General features: G+C 41.8%; 1 protein-coding gene across 1 annotated transcript in view; it reads left to right on the forward strand.

Annotated features, from left to right (window-relative positions):
- Positions 1–16,414, forward strand: part of LOC135108677 (metalloprotease TIKI1-like) — a 100,731-nt gene that overhangs the window by 77,072 nt on the left and 7,245 nt on the right. The window contains exons 4-6 of the mRNA XM_064019825.1: positions 1,816–1,962; positions 3,929–4,103; positions 15,334–15,424. Coding sequence (XP_063875895.1) covers positions 1,816–1,962; positions 3,929–4,103; positions 15,334–15,424 — 413 coding nt within the window. The remainder of the gene's footprint in view (positions 1–1,815; positions 1,963–3,928; positions 4,104–15,333; positions 15,425–16,414) is intronic.

Here is a 16,414-nt window from a genome sequence, read left to right on the forward strand (position 1 = left end):
ATAGTCCTGATGGAAGAAGGCATTCAAGACTATGAGACGCAATGTGACGCAAGTGAATGTGGAAGAAAAAAATAAGTGGCACTGTGATACTTGCATATGCTTACAGGTGTACATTCCACTTAAGAGCCTGTGGATGGGGGGGATGGGGGGCGGAGGGTGTGGCATGGTGCAGGGTTAGTACACATGACAATACAGGCGTCAGGTTTGCAGTCTTATCACCGGCTTTCAACCTCAGCTATTTCTCTTGCTTCCAATATGTAAATCTCACACAAACAGACTGGCCCCACGAAAATTCATCCATGAAAATTTTAACCCTCAATAATTCCTTCAGTGATAAACTCCCTAAACTTGACTCAACCTAACTTAACCTATCATCCATCAAGGGGATTTATTTATGGGTAATGTTGTAGGTGGAACGCTCGTCTTTACTACCGAGTCCTTTTGTAAGAGTATTCGTGCTGTTCTTATTTTCTTCCTTTACCTTTTAATCTTTTGCTTATCATTTTCCATAACTATCGTAAATTACTTTCTGTTTTGATATTCCGGTTGTTTGAAAGATGGAGGACATGAACCCGGGAAGAACTGCAGATGTTTGTGTGACCTCAGAAAAATGCGTGTACTGTAGTGTAATAGCAAAGAAAACGGGAGAATTTGATGCACAGTGTGATGGCATGAAGCGGCGTGGTGGCAGTGTGACTTGACGGTGTGACGAGGTATGGTGGCGGGGTGACGTGGGAGAAGTGTGAGGCTGCGGCGTGTAATGAAAACTGAGAGTGAGGCTGTGGCGTGTGAGGCTGTGGTGTATAGAGTTGCGTGGCGGATGTGTAAAAATAGCTGCGGGTCATTTCTCTGTTTCTTATTATAGACTAGAAAAAAAATTAGTTAATAAAACGAGAACGAAAATGAGTAGGTTTGTTCTGGTATTTTTGATATTTCTATTTGTCATTATGCCGTTTTCTTTGCAAGTTCGTTTGTGTTTATATTTGATTCATGAAACGAAGCTCCGTATTCCAAAGTTTCGGCTTTAATCTGGACTACTCTTAGCTGACTCGTGTGGAAGGTGTTGTTGTGGATCACTGTTTAGTTGCTTATTATCAACAACTCATGGAGAAGGAGGAGTACAGGCCTATTCTGATTTTTATTAGATTGCCCTATTTTCGTTTTACTATTTTGCTCGCAAGTTCGTATTTTTATTTTATTTATTTTATTTTTATTTTGTGTTAATGTTTAATGTATGAAACCAGGGTACGCATTCCCAAGAGTTTGAGTGTCTGCTTGAACAAGCTGTTGTGGAAGTTGTTGGGGATGTTTTCATGATTCTAGTGATAGTTACAGGAATCATTTACCATCAAAGTAAAAAAAAAAAAAAATAAAAATATAATAACTAAACTAAACACCTCTAAGACTTTCGAAAATAACTGTAATAAGAGAACAATACGTTCAAAGATATGGGCCCCACATCTCAAATGTTACTGGCTGACAAAACACGAAGCTACGCTGAACTCTGTTATATATATATATATATATATATATATATATATATATATATATATATATATATATATATATATATATATATATATATATATATATATATATATATATATATATATATATATATATATATATATATATATATATATATATATATATATATATATATATATATATATATATATATATATATATATATATATATATATATATATATATGAGAAGTGTATTGAATATGAAAACCTGTGTTGTATCGTGTATCAGAAGAAAGGAGCTCCGCTGTGCGGCGTGTCGTATTTAAGGATATGCTTTGTGTTGCAGGTTGTGTTCGCGTTGAACCACACACTGGCGCAGCAGGAGATCCTGAGGGAGGGGGACGGGCGTCTCACCTACACCACGGACCACCTCATCACCCACTACAACTGCGGGAACCTGGACGCTGTTATATTCTCGCAGGACACGACCCAGGTATTGTTGATCTGTTCCTTCCCATTGCCCCCGCCTTCCTCCCATCGGAGTGAGGAACCTTCTAGCATGTTATTGCGCTACAAAATCCCGAGGGTTAGTAATCATAATAGAACAAGAAGTGAGTTCAACCTTGATAAAAGTAGATTAAACACAAGTCTGGAAAAATAAATTGGTTCTTAAATAGAGTAGTAGATGACTGGGATAGACTTAGTAATCAGGTTGTTAGTGCAGAGTCAATTGGGAGCTTTGGAAGAAGACTACATAAATTTAAGGATAGGAATGATAGGTGGCTGTAGATAGTCATGCTTTACACAGGGACTGCCCCGTGTAGGCCAACTGTCTTCTTGCAGCTTCCCTTGTTTTCTTATGTTCTCATGCTCTTATAATTATTTTCCTTCACAGAGCCTGAGTTTGTGAAGCAGGTGGAGGATTTTCAGTGTTCTGCCACTTGTGTCACCCTTTGTCCACGGTTTCCTTGTTTAGAGTGCTTGTTCATTTTCTTTCTTCTTTTTTTCCGCTAAGAAGTTTTTTGAAATATTTTAGTCAGGCACGAAGTTTCTTTGCTTTAGAACGTTACTTATTAATATTGAGAAATCACAATAATTTATCACGTACTGGAGATGGACAGACGATTTTTGAAAGTCCTTAATAATGAACCATCTCTCTCTCTCTCTCTCTCTCTCTCTCTCTCTCTCTCTCTCTCTCTCTCTCTCTCTCTCTCTCTCTCTCTCTCTCTCTCTCTCTCTCTCTCTCTCTCTCTCTCTCTCTCTCTTCCCCCACCTTAGTGCATCACGGTGGGTCGGTTACTTTTCCAAAACCTTTGAAGTAGCGGCCATTATTATTTCCTCATGTATACGGGCACGGAACGCTGTAATTTACATGTAACAAGCCGTGGCAAAAGTTTAATAGTGGGTTATATTGCACACTTTTCCCCCATCCCTCTCCTCCTCCTCCTCCCACCCTTCTCCTCCTCGTTCTCCTCCTCCTCCTTCTCCTCCGTTATCGTAAGAAATTGGGAAAAGATGCTCGGTGCTCGGAAAATTTGCGCTACATGTTTCCTTTATCATGGCAGGATGCTGGGCCGTCCTTCTCCCCTTCCTCCTCCTCCTCCCTCCCCCTCCCCTTCACCTTTCCTTCCTCCACCTATTTTCCCAAGTCGCATGTCGTATTATACAGTGTAATTGAAATATAATGTTAAGGGGGAGCATCTTTTATAATGAAAATTTGTGGTGGTGGTGATGATGATGATGATGATGATGATGATGGTGCTGATGGTGATTTTATTTATTTATTTTTTTTCGTGCTTTTATTTTATGTGTGTCGGATTCCTTTGTTTTATTTTATTTTATTTTATTTTCTTGTATCCATGTTAGGCTTCTTTTTTTTTTTTTTCTCCCTCTCTCTTTCATCTTAGTCTTCTTATGTCTCATCTATTTACCGGTTAACTTCAATTTTTTTTCCCTCCTGCTGCTCCTTCTTCTTCTTCTCTTTATCTTTCGTTGTCTACTTTATTATCATCTTTCTATTGTGTCTCCTTCACTTTTCTCTTTTCGCATTTTTAGCCTTGTTCATTTACGTCGTCCTTCCTTCCTTCCTTCCTTTGCTCTCGTCTTGTTTCTCTTCTTCTTTCTCTCCTGCTTCTCTTCCTATCCTTGTGTGCGTTTTTTTTTTTTTTTTACGTCTCTTTGTTCACATATTTTCTTCTTTTCCTCGTCTTGTGCCAAAGTTTCTCTCCTCTTCCTCCTTCCCTTCTTCCTTTTCCTCCTCCTGCTCCTCTTCCTTATCTCATCATCTACTTACCTTCATCTCCACTCTTTTCTCCTCCCACATTCCTCATTGTCCTCATCCTTATTACAACCACTCACAATCACCATCACTCCCACTCCTTTCCTTCCTTCCCTCCCCCTCTTCCTCCTCCTTGCTGTCATCTCCACCCTCCCCTTCATCGTCGCCGTTCCTCCTTCAGGTCCCGCACTTGGGTAACACGTCCCTGCCCCCCGTGGACGCTGCCATCGCCACGCACATCGACGAGTACTTCCGCGAGGAGCTCATCTATCGCCGTAACAAGCGCATGGGTCACCGTGTAGTGGAGATCCTGCGCGCGAACCCCGACCAGAGCTTCTTCTTTGCTTTCGGGGCAGGTGAGTGAGAGGCTTCAGTTGTGGGTTATTCGTTCAGCTCGTTTTCTTTTGGGATTTGCAGTTTATCGGGTCTTTTTTTTAAGGTTTTTGGAGGCGTAGATCAGTGCTTCTCTCACACGAAGAAAAATGATAGAATGAAATATAAGGGCAGGTGAGTGGAAGCCTTTAGTTGTGAGTTAGCCTCGTGTCTCGTTTTCTTTAAGACTAGCAACTTCTTGGGTCTTTTTATGTAGTTTTTTTGTAGGTGTAGACGAGTGTCCCTCCCGCATGAAAATAAATAAATGAATAAATAAGAAAAGAAAAGAATAAACGACCGTATTTTGAAACGCACTGTTCTCTATTTAGTGGGATTATTTTTAAAGGTCACCGAGATAGTAAGTCGTGAAGTAAGATATTGGTCGGTACTCTGAAATCCTTTGCTATCTAACTACAACTACAAACACCACAGAGATTATTAGTCGTGAAATAAGATATAGATTTGTATTTTAAAACGCTCTGTTCTCTTATTAGGACTGTTCGTAAAGGTCTTAAGAAATGATTGGTCGTGAAATAAGGTACAGGCCTATATTTTGAAACGCTTTGCTCTCTCCCAGTGACTATTTCCAAAGGCCACAGAGAGTCGTAAAATAAGATACATGCTCGTACTTTGAAATACACCGCTCTCTTACCAGGAATATTTTTAAAGGCCACAGACATGATTGGTCGTGAAATAAGATACGGACCTGTACTTGGGAGCCCTCTCCTCTCCCTTCAGGACCGTCTTCAAGGGTCGCAGAGAAGGTATTTTTGGGTCGGACTTCAGAGCAACATGTGACTTTTTCACTGCCATATGCAACACCTCACAGCACTAGAAACAACGAAACCTTAATAAACATCGACAAGAAAGAAAAAAAAAAAAAGGAATTAAAAGAATATTCATATAGCAGTTAGTAAGTTTGTTTGTTTGTTTGCCAGTATAATGCTTAGAGATGACTGTGGAGCAAGAAGAAAGACCTCAGAATGGTTAATAGTTAGAGAAGACTTTACCAGATTACAGGGAAGGTGTTCGAGACCACAGAGATGGTTAGTCGTGAAATAAAAAAAAAGGCTCGTATTTTGAAACGTAGTGTTCTGTATGACTGTTCTCAAACGCCAAGGAGATGAATAGTCGCGTTCTCATGTGCTCTTTTCGCATTAATAGTGCCGGATTCTTATAAAACTATCACTGAAGTCACGAAAACAGCCTTAAAAACCACTCACAACTTCCAGGAGACCCTGTTAAAAGCACCCGAGATTAGACGCCAGAAAAGAAAGTGGATTAAGGCAAGTTAACTGGGTGAGGGAAGGAGGAGAGCTGATGGTTAAAAAAAAAAAAAGAAGAAGAGAAAGAAGTGGGGGGGTAAAAGACGAGGACAAACAAAGGAAGACGTAGAGCAAGTAATGTGGCTGAAAATTGAAAGGAAGAGAGACAAGGAGAGAATAAGCAAGAGAGAATGATGGTGTTGGTCATTTGGGAGACATAGCTTGATAGTTCTTTCTTTTTCTTTTTTTTTTTTGAGTTTCTCGTTATTATTCATGTATTGAGTAAAAGAATAAAAAAATAAATGCAGCCAGTAGTAGTTGGTCTAAGATGTCTGGAAGTTATTTCATTGTTTTATTTATTTTTATTTTTTTTTTCGCTCTCCCTCAACGCTGTTCTTATTTTCTTTTTTCTTTTTTTTTTTAAGAATCATTTAAAAGATATTCTGTATTCCTATAACTTTTATATTCAGCTTTGATTTTTTTTCTTTTTCTTATCTTAAAGTCTTTTCTCTTTTTTTTTTTTATCATCCGTTACTTTCTTTACTCCATATTCCGTTAATGCTATTTGCGATTTAAGTGGGTTTTCCATTTTTTTTTCTTTCTTTCTTTCCTTTAGTATCGTTTGTAGATCGTCTTTTCTCTCAGTGCTGTTCACTATCAATCTGTTCAAGCGTCATTCTTAAGAGGACATTCACTCTTCTGGCAACACGTGGTACATGGGATTTCAAGTGGATTTTCAACATTTCGCCTTTCCTTTCGTGATGTTCGTAGACTAATTTTCTCAAGGTCCCGTGTCATTTTAAGAATTCTCCATGTATCGGTAACAGGCATGTGTGATTTTTAAATGGATCGTATAGTCTCTCTCTCTCTCTCTCTCTCTCTCTCTCTCTCTCTCTCTCTCTCTCTCTCTCTCTCTCTCTCTCTCTCTCTCTCTCTCTCTCTCTCTCTCTCTCTCTCTCTCTCTCTCTCTCTCTCTCTCTCTCTCTCTCTCTCTCTCTCTCTCTCTCTCTCTCTCATCATGTTTTGCCTCGGTGAATGTGGTGCTACATTTTTCTTCCTACTGTGATCTCTTGGTACACAAACACAAGACTGCGTTAATAAAGTGAAGATGAAGATATATGTACGACTGTGTGTGGCTCAGATTATGGCCACACACACACACACACACACACACACACACACACACACACACACACACACACACACACAATTCAGGCGATCATTTACGTAATTCAGTGTTCCATCAATCCAGGCCCTGTTCTGTATCCTGTTACCGGCGCTGGTTTGTGAGTGAGTGAGTGAGTGAAATATGAGCAGGTTGTCTGAGCGGCGAAACGAGGTGACGGTGACGAAGAGGAGGAGCTGATAAGACTAATAGAGTCACACTGAGTCCCGCGTCTCTCCGCTCCCCGCAGACACTCATCGTTTACTTTCCACTGTTCCTTGATTTTTTGCTGATTATCTTAAGAATTGTCGTGGTTTTCCTTTTCTTTTCTCATTGATATGCACTCATGTCTCATTTTTTTAACCCCTTCATTATTATCCACTGTTACTTGATTTTTGCTGATTATCTTAAGAATTGTCGTGGTTTTTCTTTTTTTTTCCTCATTGATATTATGCACTCATGGCTCATTCTCTAACCCCTTCATTTGCTACTGGGCATATCTTTCTACTAACGACTCTGAGGTATCTTTCCTTTTTCTCTCTCTTTTTTTTTTTTTTCTGCAGCCACTAGCAAAGATTGAACCGCCTAATAATTGCAAAGTCTATTCTTTGATACCCTCTTCATTCTTTACATGCTTATATAAAGATTCCATTTTTATCTGAAGACTCTTAGTGATGTGAATTATTGCATATCGCAGTGAAAGGGTTAAGTTTATTACCACGCTTCATTTTACAGACGGTGCTTTACGTACACCTACGTTGTTATGGTGCAGAAAGTCAATCAGTCTTTACTCAACAATTTGTACCAAAACCTAGAAAATCACCTTGCTTCTTCATGCTGCTTTCCCCCTCCCCCTCTTTGATCCACGCAGCCTTGGCCATCGTCCGATTATATTTCCCCTTTCCTCTGTTCTTTTGCTTCAATCAGACGTGCGGTCCGGCGACACTGTCCACTCGTCACCGGAGCCTGGAGAGAGATGCACCAGCGACCGCCGAGTGTCAAGATAGATGATACGCTTTAATTATATATTTTTTTGTCTCATGTTCTCTATTCCGTGTGGTCAGCCTCCCGCGGTGCTCCGTCCCGTGTGTCTGTGTCCCTCATTTCATCTCCCCCCCGTGTCCTTAATTCATTTCATCTTATATCTCATCCTTCTTTCTTGTCCTCTTGTCCTTTCATCTCCACTCGTGTCCTTCTCATCTTGTTCTGTGTCCTCATCATCATTCTTTGCTTCTAACTTTCCTTCACTATGTCCTCAGTCCTTCTCTTTCTATACCTTGTCCTTTCACACCCTTTCTTTTCTCATCTACTTTTTTTTTTTTGTCGTCCTCTTTATTTTGTCTCTTCTTCCTTTCCTTCTTCTATGTTCTCAACCCTATCCATCACTTCTGTCTTCCCTCTATCGTGTCCTTCATCCTTTTCTCCTTTTTCATTTGGTCGTACCCCTGATCCTCCCTCTGCCTCCTTCCCCTTCTACCTCCTTCTACTATAACCTCGTCTCCATTTCTCCCTTCCAACTTTCCCCAAGTCTTCCATTCTTCCTTCTCTTCCCCTTTCTCCCTTCGTTTATCTGTCTCTTTTGTTTCACTTTAACTTTCTCTCTCTCCAACATCTCAGTCTTGCTTTTCTTCCATTCTCTCTTATTGTTTAATTTCCTTCCTCTTTGTTTCTTTCCTTCCCTCATTTATCCTTCATACTTTTCGTCATTTGTGCCTTCTCTTTCTTTGTCTCCTTTCACCTTCTTTTCCCTCCCTTTCTTTAATTTTACTTTCCTTTCTTCTTTGTCTTCCTCTAAAACATTTACTTGATTTCTCCTTTATTTCCTTTTCATCTTTCTTGCTCCCTCTCTCTGTCTCTTTCTCTTCCTCATTCCTTGCTTCCTTCTGGACCTACTTTCTCATTTCGTCTGTTTTCCTTGTCCACGCTCGTTGCTTTCCTTTCCTAACCTATCTACTAGTATCTCCTCCCTTTCCTCTTTCTTTCCTGCCATTTTCACCTTCCCCTTCAATCCTTCCACCCTTCCATCCTTCCAAAACTTTCACCATCCTATCCTTCCATTCTTTCTATCTATTCTTCTTCCATTCCTCACGTTCCCTTGTATTCGTCCCTTTCTGCCAGTTTTACCATCCTTCCTCCCTCCCTTCCTTTCTTCCTTCCATACTTCCACCCTTCCTGCATCCACCCATCCCTTCTCTCGTTCGTTCGTCCGTCCGTTCGACCCTCCCTCCATTCCTCTTATACTTTTTTACCTCGCACGATTATCCGCGAGTCTTCCATCTCGATATTTATGATGCGTTAGTGATTTTTTTTCTATCTGAACCTCCCGCCTCTTGGCAACTCATTATCCCTTCAAAATATTGCGTCAAGGCGCCTGTAGAGGTGTTCAAGTGATGGTGGGAGGCGATGGAAGGAGGAAAAGAGGGAGGCGAGGGAGCTGAAGACTGAAGGGTTTCCGTGGTACCGGAATATAATGGAGTCTTGTGAGGTGCGCTTTTCGTAGGATGAGGATGGCAGCGAATGAGAGCAAGAGTAAGTGACGGTAGAGTAAAAGCGAGTGATAGGGAGAGCGAAAAAGAGTGAGAGCAAGTGGTAGAGAGAGCAAGTGACGATGTGAGAGTGGGAGATGGTGTTTTAGAATACGATGGAGTGATAGTGGAAAACAAGTGAGGTTGGGAGAAAGAAAAAAAAAGTGAGAGTGTGGTTAAAATAAGAGCGAATGAAAATGAGTAGGTAAAAAAAACGAGTGAGATCGAAAGAGTGATAAACCAAGATGATGAGAGCGAAAGAGAATAGAAAACGAGCCACAGTGAGAGCGATAACAGTGAGAGCGAGAACCAGAGAGTGAGAGTAAGTGAGAAAATGAGAGTGAGAGCAAGAGGGTGTGAGAATAAGAGACAGAGAGAGTGAGAGCGAGTGAGAGTTTGAGTAATGCAGTGTGTTTGTGTGGAACGTGACGGCTCATAAATCAAGCGGTAAGAGTGGCCGCCATGTGCTCCTCGTCACCTCTCCCTCACTCTCTCCCTCTCCCTCTCTCTCCCTCTCTCTCTCTCTCTGACTGGTGCAGGTGAGGAGGATCAGGTGACGAAGAGACGAGGCAAGACCAACACGTCACAAGTCAAGGTTATTTATTAGTAATTTATTATTATTATTATTATTATTATTATTATTATTATTATTATTATTATTATTATTATTTAGGATAGGTTAGGTTTAGGTTAGGTCAGTTTGCGTATATGAGTAATGGTTGTATGGTGTGTTCGAAATCCTCTCTCTCTCTCTCTCTCTCTCTCTCTCTCTCTCTCTCTCTCTCTCTCTCTCTCTCTCTCTCTCTCTCTCTCTCTCTCTCTCGATGTTTTGCTGTCTTAGTCCCATTTTCTCTCTTTTTTTTTTCTGACACTATTCATTTAAAAAGTTGCTCGCGTCACGTTTCCCTGACAAGAACGAATCTGAACATTGAAAAGACCCTAAATTCTTTGACTTACTTGCCCTTTCCAGCCAATGCCACCACACGCTTCACAGCTTCTCCACACTAGCTTAACCCAACCTCACCTCACTCTTCACAACTCCCCATTCACACTAACCTAACCTCACTCCACCCACACACATGACAACTTCCTAACCTAACCTCACCTCACACCTTTTCCCCTTCACCCTAACCTCACCCCTCCACGACCTCCTGTAGCGAAAGGTTCTGTCCAAATGGTAACTATGGGGAATTTTTTTAGCTATTTTTATATCGCCGTGTCCACCCTTGCCTCCCCCGCTGCGTGGTGACTGCCCCCGCTGCGCCCCTTCTGCCGACCCGCCGCGCCACCAGGGGGACGGAGGGCCGCGTAGGAACCCTCCTCACTTGTCTTGTTTGTGGCCGGTCATTCACATCGTCCGGATAGAGATAGGCTTTTAAATGGAAGTTTGTTTGTTTTTTTTATTTATTTATATTTTTTATTTTTTTGTCTTCTTTCTCCTGTTCATTTTCTTGGTTATTATTGTATTTTCTTGTTTTATTGTTTAGTTTTCTTGTTCTTTTCTTTTTCGTTGTATTTTCTTCGTTTTTATTTATTTATTTTTTTGTTTTCTTCTGTTTTGTCGTTTTATTCTAATTTGTGTTTTCTTCTTTCCTTCTTTTTTTCTTTCTTTTATTCTCCTCCTCCTCCTCCTCCTCCTCCTCCTCCTCCTCCATTACTTACTATTTAAAATGCTTTACTTTATTACAACGCCCAACAGACGAAGCGCCATTTAGCGGCCCAGACATTGATACAAGAATTCGAGATGGCTAAATTTCTTCACCAACAAACTGAAGGTACTCAAGTTTGCTTTTATTCTCCCCAAGGCCCCGATCAAACACACCTGGAGCAGTCACTGAGCTTACGAATGAAAGTCTTGTGTTGCATGATACCTGTACTTCACACACGACCAGTAGAGAGAAAAATATCGAACCCTCGTAAAAGACATAATGAGAAAAGACTCCCTGTAAGATTCAACCTTCTCCCGCCGCCTGGCAGCCCACACCCTCATGACGCAGCGGGAGTCCAGCGGGGAGCGTGGCCGCCAATAAGGAGCGTGAAGGCAGCGGTTCTCGTAGTACTTTGCCGTAAAGGTTTCCGATACGAATGTTCGGTCAGCGGCGCCTCGAGGCCTTAAAACCGATACCCCGCGGCAGCCCAGCGACTCCTCACGTTTCGCAAGCTTGGCTGACGGTCCTTTTCTCTCCTCCTGATGGCCTCACGTCTCGCCCTTCACTGTGCGTACTTTGCGAACAACTTTATCGAAAACCGACTCACTAGTGCTTTTTCTAGAAGAGCGAGCACGTCTGTTAGAGCCGCCGCCCGCCTCTTCGCCGCCGCTCTCACTGTCTCCTAAAACTGAAACAAAAGCTGGGAGAAGTTTTTTTTTTTCCCACCACTATTTTCTTTCTTTTTTCTTTTTCTTTTTTTTTTTGTCGCGTTATTAGTTAAGTTCCCGACAGTGGCCAGAAACACGGTCTTCTCAACTCGTCGTCAGTGAGAAGAGAAGGGAAGGTCTTGAGGAGGAAGCGAAATGAGGAGACTGAAAAAGAGAAAGTGTGTTCTTTGTTCATGGAGAAGACCTCACAAAGGATGTCCGGATAAGGATGGTTTTCTTTATTTCCTTATCTCGGAAGCACACACGAGTCCCAAGCACACAGGCAAGTCAGAGTCATGCATACCTGTATACAGTCATTCTCTCGTGGTATTTAAACACTCCTTTCTTCTTCCTTCTCTCTCTCTCTCTCTTTGTCTTCTCCTTTGGCAAGCTGATGTCTCCCGGGCCGTCTCTGAAAGGAAGGAGTTGCGTTGCTTAAGTCAAGGGTCAGGCATCACTTTTTTGGTGTTATCCTTTAATCTGTTTGTGTAGTATAATGACATTACCTTCGTGACTTGGCAGGGAAGAAGACTCACTATTCTTTAAATATTTCTTGGGTCTTCATTACGTCCAAAAAATTTCCGCTCTTACCCTACGTGTTTGAAGTCACTGACCGTGTTTCCATGATCTGTGGTTAAGTGGACGTTTAGTTTTCATGATGTAAGTAAACTCAGGTCATATTCTACAGATCTTTTAAACTCAATCCTGCTCAGTATTCACCGTTGATTTCTTTCCCCCGCAAACTTTCAGGGCACAGGTCACTTATATAGTCACTTTTATTTATTTTTTTTTTCCTTTTCCAATACGATTATTTCTTGGATCCTCGCCATCTCTCTGAAACTTTCCTCACTTTATTGTCCTTGAGTCGAGGAGTTTGGTCCGTCGCCGCCACAACACGTCCAGAAGAGATTCAGTATTCCAACGCTACCAGAAGGCGATACACATTGCGATTACATCATTCTAATCAGTACCACAGCACGGACGTCAAAGAGAGAGAACAAGAAACCAAGGAAGAAAAAAAAAAATAGTGTAGTTCCTTTATTTTCTCTTTTTCCGCATAACTCGCGTTTCTTTCCAACTTGAGACATTATTATTAGCGTGTTAAGTGAGCGGGTCGTGCGGCGGCTTATCTGATGCTGCTCTAAACACACAAAGCGGTATCTGGGCATCACCACCCGGCCACTATGCGGGGATGGGATCGAAGGAGAAGAGAGCGGGCGGTGCGGCGGCTGTATATGCAGCGTCTCCTTCTGTATGAGTTGTCTTAACCGTCATCGCGTCTCGTCCTCTCTCTCTCTCTCTCTCTCTCTCTCTCTCTCTCTCTCTCTCTCTCTCTCTCTCTCTCTCTCTCTCTCTCTCTCTCTCTCTCTCTCTCTGTGGTTGTTGTGGAGTTGTCATTTTCCTCTCAGCTTATCTGTCTCCTCCTCCTCCTCCTCCTTCTTTATCATTATCTTCTTCTTCTTCTTCTTCTTCTTCTTCTTCTTCTTTCCTCCTCCTCCTCCTCCTCCTCCTCTTGCTTTTGTTCTTCTTGTTCTTGTTCTTGTTCTTGTTTTTGCTTTTCTTGTTCTCCTTGTTCTTGTTCTTATTCTTCTTTTAGTTCTTATTCTTGTTCTTGTTCTTGTTTTTGTCTTTCTTCTTCTTCCCTCTCAACCTCCTCCTCCTCCTCCTCCTCCTCCTCCAGTCATGTTCTCCCACGACACAACAATGACCACTTCTGACAGACATCCCACGTGAAGGAATTAAAAAGAACAAGAAAATGAATAAAAAGAAGAAGGGGAGGAAGTCTCCTTTGTTTTATCCCTTCCTTCCTCTCATCATCATCCTTTCCCCCCTTTTACCCCCCCCTTCCTCTCTTCAGGCACTCGTGTATGTGTGTGTGTGTGTGTGTGTGTGTGTGTGTGTGTGTGTGTGTGTTAGGTGTGTTAGGAGGGGTCAGTTTTTACCTCTTCAGTCCGCGGCGTGTCCTTTGAGGCGCCGCGAGACACAGAGGCACTTCGCCGGGAGGGGGGACGTTAAGACTCGCACGCACAAAAGGAAGAAAGAAAGAAATGAAGGAGGAGTGGTGAGGGTGGAGGGACTGGGAGGAGAGAGAAAAAGAAAAAAATTAAGTCTCCCGTTTGAAGGTGGAGTCCAGGGGGAGGAAAGACGAAAAAAAGATGTGAAATGGTTAGGGAGTAAAGAGACTTGAGTTCTTTCTTTCTTCCTGCTGCTGCTGCTGCTGCTGGTGTTGTATTTTTCTTTTCTTTTTTTTTCTGTTTAGGAGTGAGTGCGAGGGGGAAAGAGAGAGAGAGAGAGAGAGAGAGAGAGAGAGAGAGAGAGAGAGAGAGAGAGAATGTGGGTATACTAATGAGTCTCTCTCTCTCTCTCTCTCTCTCTCTCTCTCTCTCTCTCTCTCTCTCTCTCTCTCTCTCTCTCTCTCTCTCTCTCTCTCTCTCTCTCGTGTATACACCTATTTTTTATTTATTTTCATTTACGGAAACATACACTCTCCTTCTTGTATGATTAGCATGCCGTGGTGGTTGGGCTGAGCGAGGGAGGTACGAGGGCAATGCTGGCTGTCAAAGGGGAGGCGAGATGGGCTGCTGGATAAGAGGAGTGTGTGGATGCGTGAAGGACTGCAGTAGTGGGGAGCCAGTGAGGAGAACACGGTGGTGGGGAACGGTGGAGGGAGAAAAGGGAGAAATTGATGCTGTCTGGTGATCCCTGTTGCCTCCCGCTATTGTTGTTTTGTTGTTACACTGCAATATAACCTTTTCTTTTTTTTTATTTGTTTATTTATTTTCTTCTTTCTTTTTATAATTTTTTTCAGCAGTTGTACATGCCATTAAACCAAGACTGTCTATTTATGTACCTGCTCACAGTTTTGGAGAGCATTCATCTACCCTGTGCCAAAACCATCTCATACATTGCTGATCGGCACAGTAATAACATAGTTTCCCAAGCAGAAAATTAGAAAACGTACTTGATTTAAAGAATACGACATAACATATGGGTAACTAGTATATTTGTTCAAGTAATACGCAAAATTTTTTTTATTTTTTATTTTATTTTATTTATTTTTTCATTATTCCCTGGAGACACAAGTTTAGCAAAACGTGTGAGGGGTTTTCGTCTCACTTCCCTGCAGCAAGACGCGCCGCTAAATGGAACTTCTGACAGCGTATTTTTCTTCACTTAAAAGTTTTAATTGAAAGAGACCTCACGTGAAGAAGAGTTTGGTTCTTCGACTTCTCTTTCATATTTATCTGGGGAGAAAAAGTTCAGGGGAATTTTGAGTTGCTGTGTTGTGGGGAGCCTCGTGACCAGCAGGGAGGTGGGGGAGGGAGGAGGCCAGGAAGTGCACGGAGCTTCAGCATTAGTAGGCATACTCTTTTGTTGTTGCTGATGATTGTGTAGGTGGTGGTGGTGTGGTGGTGGTGGTGGTAGTGCTAGCCAACTACTATACTACAACTTAATCAAACCTAACCTACCATAATAATATCTAACGTAACCTAACCTAACATTATATAATCTAACGTAACCTAACCCAACCTAACTTGACCTTACCTAACAAAACATAATCAAATCTAATCCTATCCATCCTTGCCAACATTACTTTCCCAACCCTGCCCTTCCTCAACTATTTCACTGCTCACTACACCTTAAAAACCCTACCAGTAACCTCTTTTTTTTTTTCAGTATGATCATATATCTTACCTTGTCCCTTCCAACCTGCTTCATGCTATAACCTCACCTGTCCTGCTCTGCCTCTCCGCCTCTCTCCTCCCTGTCCTGTTTTCCCGGTTCTGCCTCTCTCTTTTTTGCCCTACCCCAATATATTTTTCCATTCGAGGGGTTTCAAAGTACTGTTCGATGTGTGTCCAAGTCTGCATTGTTCCTGAAGCTTCATTTGTCTTCCCGCAGGTCACTTCCTTGGGAATCACACGGTGCTGGACGTGGTGCGAGCCGCTGGTCTGGCGGTGCAGCACGTGGGGCCTGAGACGAGGATCAAGAGGTGAGTTGAGTGAAAGGAGGAGGAGGAGGAGGAGGAGGAGTACATATGTAAGAGGATCGGAGAGTAAATTATCATTCGACTTTCTAATCTTAATGTCTTGTTTAGAATGTGTGTGTGTGTGTGTGTGTGTGTGTGTGTGTGTGTGTGTGTGTGTGTGTGTGATTCGAGATAAGGCTGGAGTTTATGGGTTAATTTGATAATGCATATTCTGTATAGCAATGAAAATCTCTCTCTCTCTCTCTCTCTCTCTCTCTCTCTCTCTCTCTCTCTCTCTCTCTCTCTCTCTCTCTCTCTCTCTCTCTCTCTCTCTCTCTCTCTCTCTCTCTCTCTCTCTCTCTCTCTCTCTCGTCAGACTGAGCTACATCTATAGAGACTGATAAAACACTATGGGCCGCTGTGGAGCCTCGGACTTTTTAAAGAATTCGAGGCCACACTGGTCAGATGATATGATTCACTGGGGACTATAATGAAGAGGAACAGTAAAAGAGGAGGAGGAGGAGGAGGAGACCAGATCATTAAAAGGTCCAAGGCCAGGGCTCTGAGTTAACATTATTCACCAGGAACGCTGATAAGAGAACAGTTGATTAAAATACGAACCAGAACAGTAGATTTTTTTTTTTTTTTTTTAGAGGTTCGTTTGCGCTTTACTTATATAGGTACTGTTGTCCAAATTAGTGATGCCACAAAGTCCAGTACGACAGATCACTTAACTCTGTTGCTGCTCGAAACAAAATAGAAAAGGAAAAGAAAAAAAAAAAGAAAAAAATGTTCCTAATGCCTTGAAAATACTGTACAGCACATCTAATTATCTAGCTTGCCAGTATATTTGTCTTCATTATGGCTCTTTAGATAGCGCTGCAAATTCATTTGATCTTATACTCGTAAAACAAAAAGAGATACTCACTAATAATACATGTTAATTTCACTCACCTTTTTCTGATGGCATTCAAACAAATTATGCAAAGAAATAATTACCTCACCAGTGTAGCT

Source organism: Scylla paramamosain, chromosome 2, assembly GCF_035594125.1.
Source record: "Scylla paramamosain isolate STU-SP2022 chromosome 2, ASM3559412v1, whole genome shotgun sequence".
NCBI lineage: Eukaryota > Metazoa > Arthropoda > Malacostraca > Decapoda > Portunidae > Scylla > Scylla paramamosain.